Below are 10,901 nucleotides of genomic sequence, written 5' to 3' on the forward strand. Positions count from 1 at the left end.
CACACACACACACACACACACACACACACACTCTCACACACACACACACACACACTCACACACACACACAGAGTTTCCTGTTACACAGACAGAGTTCAGCGGTTGAAGCTGGAGTATCGGTGTCTTTGTGGTCGTCCTGGTTTGACTGTGAACTTGTCAAAGTGGGAACTTTTCTTACGTTTCTATCGTTGATTTCATTTATTTTCTGTCTGAATGACAGCATGAAAACAGAACCTGTCACCTTTGTTACTTCTGCCAACCAAATGTGGAAAAATGTAACCATTAACAGGTTGTCTCCAAAAGTCTGGTTGATCTTTGGTGGACGTCAAGCACATTTTTTAGCTCTTAACCATCATTTTGAATGTTCGTGTTTATTTGCGGCTGGAAAATCCTGGAAAAGTGTTTCATTTCATGTCAGATGCTGTTTTTGTCAGTAAATCAAATCCAGAGGATGAAAAAATTAAGACCTGTCTGTCCTTTTGGTTCTTTCTTTTTTGCTTTCTCTGTCCTTCACACTTTAAATCTTTTATATATAATCCTTTATTCGAAAATGCTTCATTTGCATCACAGACACACATGAGTGTGAAGCCACAGCAAAAACTACTGATAACCTGACTGTAATCAGATTCACATAGCAGCTATGAAGAAATAAAACATTGATTGTAATATATGTGATATGCATCTTCGTTTTACAAGCTGTGACAGTGTAAAGTTTATTGTAATGTTTAGACATATTCTATATTTTATTATAAATGACCCTCTGAGGGGTCTAACACTGTGCCTCTGCCTCGTCTCTTGCAGAATAAGATCCTGAACAGGACCGGCTGCTGTCCAGTTTGCACTGAAAGTGAGTAAGTCCTTCTCAACCCTCCAGCTTCTGCTTTTCTAGAGAATTCACACGTCCCTAAATAATAAAAGAAAGAAGAATTTGGGGCCGTAAAATTAAAAAAAACAACTTTATGGAAGTCTGTTTTGATGCATCTGTGAAATCACATATTGATTCAGTGATATTTAGTAAGGTAATAAAAATAAATTAAAATCTAGGAATCATCCTTGTTGAAGTTAATGAAAACAAATCTCAGTCCAGCCTCCGCAGCTTCAGCTGAGCATTTCCCATGAACTTCAGTCCAGACTGTGGTTTGCCCTGAGGTCATTTTACTTTGGTTTTTGGCTGCGACCTGCAGTGAAAGTCAACAAAAGTGGCTGTAAATGTACCATTTCAGGACTACAAAGACTCCATAAAACTCACTTCTGCATAATGTAGAGTTTAGTTCAGCGGGTAAAGCAGACATTTTACCACACCACAGATCCACTTCTGAGTGAGTCAGATTAGTACCTCATATTTCACCATTTATCATTAATTATCCTTTTGCTGCTGGCTGTCAGGCATCAACATGTGTCCTTTTTAATTTCTTGCATTTGGGTTTTATGTTTGATTTCCTGGAATGACAGAAACATACATTTTTATGTATCCCACTGCTGGTATTTTAAGCATCTAAGAATAACTTTTCTTTAGTAACTTTATTTTGGTCGTTCTCTCTCTCTGAATTCTGTATTTACTCCATCTTTACTCCTCTTTCTCTTTGCTTCCATTCCTCTGCAGAACCGGGTGTATGCACAGTCTTTGGCGACCCTCACTACAACACCTTCGATGGCAGGACCTTTAACTTTCAGGGAACCTGTCAGTACATACTGACTCGTGATTGTGGCAGCACCCCCTCTGGAGGACCAGGAAATAACATCAACATCAACAGCCCAGACTCCAGCTTCCTGGTAGGACGGGAGTTAGGACATTTTACAGCCTTTAAAGGAAGACACTGACATTTTCAGAGTCAGATGAGAAAGGAATACATACATTTAAATTGTGCATTTAGTGGAGAGATTGCTCTGGGCTGTATTTAGCCTATCTTAGCACAAACACTGGATGCAGCCTCTACTGAAAATATACTGCCAAAAACGTCATAATGGCGACATGCCAAACAGATTGTACGCCAGTCTCTTTGCACCCAACTATTGTTGGTTGGCTGCAAAAGCTCTGTTTTGTGCACAAATGTTTGCATTGTTTCCTGACCTGTTGTCATTTTTGCATTGTTTCCCCACCTTTACCAGGTGTTAGTGAAGAACGACGCCCGGCGGACTCGATCCTTCTCCTGGACTCAGTCTGTAGAGATTAGGCTGGGAGGTTTGATCCTCAGTCTCCACCAGCACCTGACAGTCCGGAGGAACGGCACCCGCATCGCCCTGCCCTACCACGGCCCCGGGGTGCACATCGACCTGGACGGATACCTGCTCAAACTGACCACCATCGCAGGTCAGCATGCGAAACTCTTTTCATTTCTTTAGTATGCAGTCTCACAGACTTTTGATTCTGTCAAAGTGCTCATTATCAATGTATTACTGCTTATTAGTGCCATACTGTAATATTTCTGCATATTTATATCCACATTTCTAAAAGATGCTGCAATCATAATAAGTTACCTCTCTTGATCTTTCACCTTTAAAACCAACAAAATGCACTTACCTCTGTTTGATTTGTTGGAGAAAAATGTATTATCTAAAGGAATTACCAGTGTTAAACTCCTCCACCTCTCCCTGCAGGTCTGGAGATCACGTGGGACGGCGACAGTTTCGTGGAGGTTGTGGCAGCTCCCCACCTGCGTGGACGGCTCTGCGGCCTTTGCGGCAACTACAACGGCCACAAGCGCGACGACACCATGGGAGGTGATGGCCAGTTCAAGTTCGACGTGGATGAGTTTGCAGAGTCGTGGCGAGTCGAGGGGAACGAGGTTTGCTCGCAGCAGCCTCCGCCTCGCCGGCCGGCGTCCTTCCTTTGCCCCGGCAGCGTTAAAGTCAAGTTCCGCGCTCACAGGGAGTGCCAGAAGATAAAGTCGTGGGAGTTTCAGAAGTGCCACCGTGTGGTTGACTTCGCGCCTTTCTACAGGTTAGAGGACAGAGTCTCACTCTGAGTGTACTTTAATTCTTTTAATACCAAAAGATGACATAATAATTAACCCATGTCAAATGAAGTGTTCAAAGTCACTCACATTTTTTAAATCTTGTTTTTTTTATGGTTCACAACCTTGTCATAAAAATCATGCAATAGTCGTGAACCTTCAAGGGCCACTTTATTGATTTACGGAATTTGCCATAAATCATTTATGATATGAGCACTATCACCACATTTCAGCCCATTGACTTGTCTACTCTCCCTACTCATCCTAACCTTACCTCTAACCCAGGGCCTGTACCCAAAAGTATCACTTTATGCAAGTGAAGTACAGCAGTCTGACATATCATTTATCGTCCTGCTCTCTGTAGGTCGTGTGTGACGGACATGTGTGAGTGTCCAGTCCATAAAAACTGCTACTGTGAGTCCTTCATCGCCTACAGCCGAGCCTGCGAGAGGGAGGGGGTACCGGTCCTCTGGAGGCCCGACACCGCCTGTATGGGTGAGTGACAGTGCCCGTGACCTAATTGCATTTCAATTGCATAATTTTAAGTTTTTTTGCTTGTAGTATTTATTTGTGTTGATGTCTGTTATGGTGAACTGTCTCTTAAACATCTATCATAAGCTGCTTTTGTCAAATGAAGACTTGAATTTTGATGATCATTAGACCATCAAATCCAGATCAACTTTATTACAACTGAATGTTTAACCTTTACCGTCTCTTCCCTCCCTTCAGCCACCCAGTGCAAACACGGCGCTGTGTACGACACATGCGGACCAGGCTGCACCAAAACCTGCGACAACTGGAACGAGATCAGACCGTGCCACAAGCCCTGCGTGGCCGGCTGCCACTGCCCCGCCAACCTGGTGCTGTTCCAGGGACGTTGCATCAAACCCATAGCCTGCCCTGGACGGTGACCCTTGTGACCCAGGTGGGAGGGAGGGGACGGGGCTAGGTTAGGGTCATTTATAGTAAAATAATTAGGGGGCCAAACAAGCCGAGAAGAGTTTGGGAGGACGCAAAAGTCGACAGATCAGATGCAACAAGGTACTCAGGGTCCATATCTTCACAAAGAAGCGTTGCAGTGACTTGGACGTTAGCGATACAAGCTACGGTGACGGACCAGAGGGACACTTGCTGGATGGGAGGCTGAAACTCGCCACCACATTCAGCTTCTTCCTTGTGCCTCTTGTAATACCATGTACTGTCACAATACCAGTCACCACCACCAGAGGTGCTATTTCCAGTCTTGTAGAGGAAGAACTGAACTCCCAAGAGAAAACTCAGGAGCCCCACTCTCTGAGACATCACTGTCTCCACCACCTGAGGAACGTTTGTCCACGCCTTGGACCCTCAGGAAACAATTTGGCCCAGTGGACTCTTGTCTGAGCCAACATGGCGCCTAAATTTCTCTCACAAACACTCTAAAGTGGGAAACTGAGCATTTGCATATGGAATAAGGAGATTCAAAGTGGAGGAACTCTCTGATGCATCATATCAAACAGCCCTTGTGATCTCTATTCCATCATTTCATACTGTAAGCTAGCCAGATTTATATGAGAGACAGACAGCTTTTATATTATTATTGTTCTAATTATTATTAATATTATTATTATTATTTGTTGTTGATGTTGTTTAATTTATATATCGGTCAAATGACATGTCGTAGCAAGAGCCAGAATCATGAATATAATTGCGTTATAAATGATTTAAAGGGAAACAAAAGCTATTTATGTATTTGTTGTGTACTTTTGTGTTACTGTTTGAAGAGAAATGCCCAAATGTGACTCAGTTGTTGCACCATCGCAGGGAAAAAGTACTGTATTGTGTTGTGCTCCGTGTACAGGTTGTTGTGGTTCGTATCAAACTGAAGGTGTTCATCAAAGCATATGTTTCACTTGACGATAATTATTTAAGACCAGCAATATAATCTTTTATCGAAGTTCATTTCTGACTGCTGTCTTTACTTTCCTAAATGTTAAAACCTGTGAAACACTTTCCCCACCAGAGTATTATTTTGAAGTTGCCAGCCTCCTCCAGCCTTTTAGATCATCATCATCATTATGGATATGTGAACAGTGAACACATCAAAAGAAAGAACAGCAACTCTATTTTTATACACAAAAGACATTTTATTCTAACTTCATAATATTATTAATGTCAGCAATCTCACCCAGCATTAGATGCATGTCGGAGTAAACACAAGCAGTCCGAGATGACCAAACGGTCTTATGGTATCGATACCGATGTGGGGTTACAATCTGTAGCTTCAGTGTAACCTCTTTATAGAGCTGCAACAATTAGTCAATTACTGGTGGATTGTTGACTATTTTGATAATCGATTAATTGTTTTGATTTCAGCTTCTCAAACGTGAATACTTTATGGTTTCTTTAGTCTTCTATGACAGTAAACTGAATATCTTTGGTTTGTGGGCAAAACAAGACATTTGAGTCACAGCTTTGGGAAACAGGGATTTTTCACAACTAAACGATTGAGAAAAAGATAACGAGATATAATGAGATAATGAATTTAATCGTTAGTTGCAGCCCTAATGCACAACTATAAATCCCCCTTAGGATAAAAGTAATCAGATTTATCAGCACTCAATAAGAAAAGGCTACTCACTCACAGCAGCTATTTTCACATGAAATAGTAGGGTAAACACAGGTGTTACTAACCTTAATTAGTATCGTTAGTAACACCTGTGTTTACCCTACCATTTCGAGGTCTATTCTCACAATGAAAAGGGAAAACATCAACAATTTTAAATACATTTGCACACTTTTAATACAGATCTGTACAAACATGTTTCACGTAAACGTAGCACTAAAACAAAAACATAAAAACTAAAGCACCAAATACAACAAAACAGATTTCAGAGGGAACACCAGTGAGTGTGACTTCAGTGGCCACCTGCCTCAGTGGCTGCTTCATTCAACAACTCACCATCCACTTTGACTTCAAGTACAGGAGAAGTTTCAAACTGAGTAGGACAACAACTGACGGGTGATGTAGGGTTTACAAATTAATGGTCCACAGTCTGAACTTGCACATGGTTAAATTCCACAGTTAACTGGTACTTTCTTTTAAGAGGCAGGATCTTTAAAACTGTTACTGTGTGGTAGGTCAGTAACTGTTTACAGGCATCTCATAACTCACAATCCTCGGTTGTGTGAGCTCATGAAGCAAAACTGAACCTCATCTAAAGAAGCTTTTGAGAAACACAACTACAATATAAAATACCAACAACTGTTACATAGCAGATCATTTTAGCAATATGGAAATGTTCCCCAAACTTCATTTTACCTGTGATTGAAGGGTTTCATTTCAAAATGCCACAAAACTATTTGGGTTTTTAAAATGTGTAATATTCATTAGTAAATAGTTGAAAATGTAGATGACATTCTCTAAGCTTTAACGATGTAATGATGTCATGAAAAAATGTCTTAGGATGACAGTATAATATTTGTGTTTAGTTTCTCAATGACAGTAAACTATCTTTTGGTTTTAGACTGTAGGTCAGAAACAAAATGTCAGCACCAAAAGTACAAAACGCCAATGCTTATATGGCACTGACGGAATTGCTTCGATACTATCAAGTAATCTCTCGTCATTCGGTACCACATTTCTGTTTACTGTTTGTTATTAATGTTCCTTTTGATTATTTATGTTATATATAGTCGGATACAATGTTAAAATGTATCCATTTCATAATATTGGTATCGAAAAAAGTATTGTTCAGGAACCGGTATCAAAGTCATAGTATTGAAAACATTTTAAATGATACCCAGCTCTAAGTACATTCTGATATTTTTAGACCAAACAGTTAATCAATCCAATAAAAAAATAATCAGCAGATTAGTTGATAATAAAAATAGTTAGTTGCAGCCTTACATATTGTACACTCTACAGTACAAAGTGTCTAATTACAGCAGGTAAAATAAGAGAAAACAATTGTGGGGTAATGACAAATAACTCCTGCTTCTTCTTCCTCAACTACAGATTTGTTAGTTGATCAGGACTCTAACATCAGATCAGTTGTCTAATTAATAAGAAGGGAACATCCCTTTAAATTTGGCCATTTGATCAAATTATCATGATTCTGTGTTTTGCCTTTGAGGCATTAATAATGATACCATGTATACACAATACTGTACAACCAACACCAAATGATACTGACTCCTGCAGATAATCACTGACTTCACTACTCGTACACAACACAGTCTCCGTTAAAACAAACTGAATACATTTACACACTGACAGGACACTGTTACTCTGAACGTTCCTGCTCTCTGCACATGATGAGGGGCAGTTCAACTCTTTGGCATTCTCAGAAAACGACGCATTCAACCTTCATATCCAAACTGAAATGCTGTAAGGCATGGAATGGTCCTATAATATAAGTGTTATATGAAAATGACTGAAAAATAAGATATTCTCTGTTTGAAAACAATGACACGGCTGACACAACAAACGTGAAACAAATAGTGGTCATTTGGAAAATAAATTATAGGAAAATAAAGCTCTTCGAGGGATTGTTTTCCCTTTTCCAGATTTAATCATCTATAAGTTGAGTTTCAGGTGTTTTTTATGTCTCAAATCTAGACTCCGATTTTAACTTTGATGATCTCAACAGACTGTGGAGTGTTTGATATCATCAGTAATTCTCTGAAATGCAACTCTGATACTGTAACTGGTTATACTGTGAATCCGTGGGATTTACTGTGACTTTGGAAAAGGAAGAGAAGGACGGAAGTAATGATGGCGATACCTACACACAGCTAAGAAAATGCATTTGTTGTAGTAAACTACCAACTTACTAACTCCTCCTCTGTTTGGTGCAGGACATGTAGTGTACAATCAAATGGCTGCCTATGTTTAATTTGGTAACACTGCTAATAACAGCCACCTCTGCAGCTCGGCTGGGATTGTTAGCCTCTTTAAGCTCATAGTTTTTGATTCTCCAGCTACAAACAAACTGTACGTTTGAGTTCTCTCAGCTCTCATCAACAACTGCAGCCACATATTTTCCTCAGTTGCTGGTGGACAGAGCTAAAAGGAAAGTGAGTACTAGACTTACATTCAACTGTTTGCTAACACATGAGCATAACAACGCAATCAGCTGATATATATCAGGTCTGTGTGTCTGCGAGTTTGAGTTTTAAATGCAGCTTTAAACATCTGTAACTTGGCTCCAGCTCGTAGACATTGTGCTATGTGGCACTAGATGCCAGAAATCTAAATCAAATTAGTCTGAATCTAAATCAAATTTCCTATAAGGTTATGTCACTAATTTTGCCATAACCTTGAAGTGAAATAATTACAGAACAGCAACCTGAAATTTAATTTAGGTAAATTCCACTTTAATTAGATAACTGTTTTATAAACTGGCTAAATTCTATATATTTCTCTTACTGGCAGCAAATCCCATGAAAAGACCAAAACCTGCAATGAATTGATCCTAAAAACTATTGTGTGTATCAAAGCACTAATGTTGTCAAAAAACTATTAAAAACAGATCAATGTTACATTATTCATGTTCCTTTATTACTATGAACATACACACTGTGGGTTATTTTAACTCAATCTCACATACACTGTACTGCTGCCACAAATACTCACTGGAGCACCAAATGTGGATTAATCCGCCGCTGAAAATAGTCCCAAGAAATTCATTATTTACTGTTTTAGTAACGTTTGCTAAAAACTGTCCAGCTATTTGAGGACACTACTGTGCTTTTAGGAAAATAAAACTATTTATGTGTGAGCTGTTTTTATAGATTCATGTCTTCAGAGCCACAGACAGCCAGGGTTGGTCTTTTCATGGGATTTATTGATAGAATATCCTTATCCTTTAATGAAGGACATAAGTGTTAAAATATTCAGCAACAGTTTAAAACTGTGACTAAGAAACTATAGTTGAGATCAGTAAGGCAGCTCTACACTGATCTTAACATACGCTGATGATAAAAAAAACTTTTTTCTTTGATTTGTTGCTCATGCACAGGCTATCTGTGCAATTCTGCAATTTTTTGTATTCTTAGCGAACCGATAAAAACATGGAGAGGGTTCCCACAACCTTCTCTGATAAACGACGAGGCAAGGTGAGAGGATGAGGGGTGATACTTCAACACAATCGCTTCCTTGCCTTACGATAAAGACCACAAAAACAGATGATAAGTAGAGAAAACTAGCTGCTCTAAGTACAGAAAATATGTATGTGCACTCTAATATATACTCTTCCAAACCTCTCAAGTAAAAGTTTTGCTATACAAAACAAAATATACATCTAATAAAAATACACTCTTAAAGTTCCAGGCTGGCCAGCTTTAAGGATATACTAAAATAAAATGAAAAATACAGTCAAACCAAGATATACAGCTGGGGTCAGCTATCACAGCAAAGGAATAAGTGAACCAGGCAGAAAGGAGGAGGAGGAGTGTGGAGAGAGAGAGAGAGAGAGACTGACCAGGGTTCAGTCGTCGTCGCTGTCGCTGCCCGACTCGCTGAGCTGAAGGTCGTTTCCTGTGAAGACCAGAAGACAAACCGGTTAACGATTGTTTACTGAAGCATCTGTGCCAGTACACCAGCCCATTTACTGTACAAGACAGGTGCAAAGTGAGTGAACTGGGCAACAATTACATCATTAACAGATTATTGTATATTGTATTAAGATGAAACAATCATATTCTATCATTTTATAAAATTCTGTTTATGATTATAAGAAAACTGTAATAAAAAACGGACTAAATTAGTTAATTGATTAATTATTTGTTTACACAAATGAAGAGTTTTGTCTACAACCATTAAAAGCCACAGTTCATGACAATAATATAACATCATTAACGCTTTGAACTCAGGGCTGTCTTAACTAGGCCCGCTGTAGATTGTTATTTCTAGGATACCTTGCGAGCAGGGCTTTAATCTATGCAGTCCAAACCACAAAGGTTCGGACAAATCAGTGTCCTATGAGGAATAACTGGCAGCTACGGCATGAGCTATGAGTAAGGTTTTCCTTCTCTTAATGGAAGAAAAGACACTCACGTAGTGTGTTCATGAGCTGGTTGTTGCCCTGCTGCCGGTCGGCTCCTCCGTTGGCCATGGGGTGGCGGTTGGGGGAGGTCTGGGTGAGCGGTCGGGGGAAGTCGTGCTCGGCGTCGCTGCTGCTGCTGTCGTCGCCGCTCCCCGAGGCGCTGGCTGAGTCAGAGGAGCTGCTGCTGCCGCTGCTGCTCATCTGCTCTATCACCTCCACCTCCGCTCGCAGCTCTGCCAACAGCAGCAAGGTCAACATCTCTTTCTTGTTTTATATTCCTACTTTCCTTCCTCATTTCCACTGATCCGTTTATCCAAATATTTGTTAAAACACGCCATACGTGCGATAACTAAAATGATATGGTCCATGTGTTATGATTAGGTTTGAACTGAGGCTGTGGTCGTGTCTGGACCTCCTTACCTCTTTTGATGTCATCGAGCTGAGGCTCTGGGGAGGGATTATCCTTAGAAGGAGATGGGGAGGTCTTGACTCCAGTCCCGGGCTTGGTGGGGGCCCGGAACTGAGAAGTGGGCTGGCTGGACCGGACCGACTGCTGCTCAATCCGGGCCTGGATCTTACTGCTGCCCTCCGCCCTGAAACACACACACACACCACCAGACGCCGATGCACCAATTATTTCTTTCTGGATCTCCTGCAGGTCTTCTCGTCCACCTGAATCTTAAAGCTACAGTAGGTAACTTTAATACCTTTTTATTTGCTTGAAATTTCACCTGTGTTTGACATACATGAGACAGATAATCTCTGAAAAAATCTGGTTCCTTTGGCTCATTCTAGCGCTCCAAATTGCATTTTTAAGAATCCACTAGGCCTGGCTGAAAAACAACTGCAAAAGAGGAATCTCTAGAAAGTAAAAAAGCCTTGTTTTTGGAAAATAAGTCTATATTTTCTGCATTAGAAA

The 10,901-nt window shown here is 40.3% G+C and overlaps 2 protein-coding genes across 2 annotated transcripts in view; one reads left to right on the forward strand and one right to left on the reverse strand.

The window, feature by feature from the left end:
• The window catches only part of bmper (BMP binding endothelial regulator), a 30,392-nt gene extending 25,445 nt beyond the window's left edge, over window positions 1-4,947 (forward strand). Inside the window, exons 13-18 of the mRNA XM_035672502.1 lie at window positions 802-847; window positions 1,604-1,773; window positions 2,110-2,311; window positions 2,599-2,941; window positions 3,319-3,449; window positions 3,684-4,947. Coding sequence (XP_035528395.1) covers window positions 802-847; window positions 1,604-1,773; window positions 2,110-2,311; window positions 2,599-2,941; window positions 3,319-3,449; window positions 3,684-3,865 — 1,074 coding nt within the window. The 3' untranslated portion in view covers window positions 3,866-4,947. The remainder of the gene's footprint in view (window positions 1-801; window positions 848-1,603; window positions 1,774-2,109; window positions 2,312-2,598; window positions 2,942-3,318; window positions 3,450-3,683) is intronic.
• Window positions 4,948-5,706: 759 nt separating this feature from the next.
• eaf1 (ELL associated factor 1) overlaps window positions 5,707-10,901 on the reverse strand; it is a 9,473-nt gene continuing 4,278 nt past the window's right edge. The window contains exons 4-6 of the mRNA XM_035671823.1: window positions 10,403-10,575; window positions 9,994-10,215; window positions 5,707-9,474 (exon numbers count right to left, since the gene is read on the reverse strand). Of these exons, the coding sequence (XP_035527716.1) occupies window positions 9,425-9,474; window positions 9,994-10,215; window positions 10,403-10,575 (445 nt within the window). The 3' untranslated portion in view covers window positions 5,707-9,424. The remainder of the gene's footprint in view (window positions 9,475-9,993; window positions 10,216-10,402; window positions 10,576-10,901) is intronic.

Source organism: Morone saxatilis, unplaced genomic scaffold, assembly GCF_004916995.1.
Source record: "Morone saxatilis isolate NCDOM2014 unplaced genomic scaffold, NCSU_SB_2.0 Contig24, whole genome shotgun sequence".
In the NCBI taxonomy this organism is placed as follows: Eukaryota; Metazoa; Chordata; class Actinopteri; family Moronidae; genus Morone; species Morone saxatilis.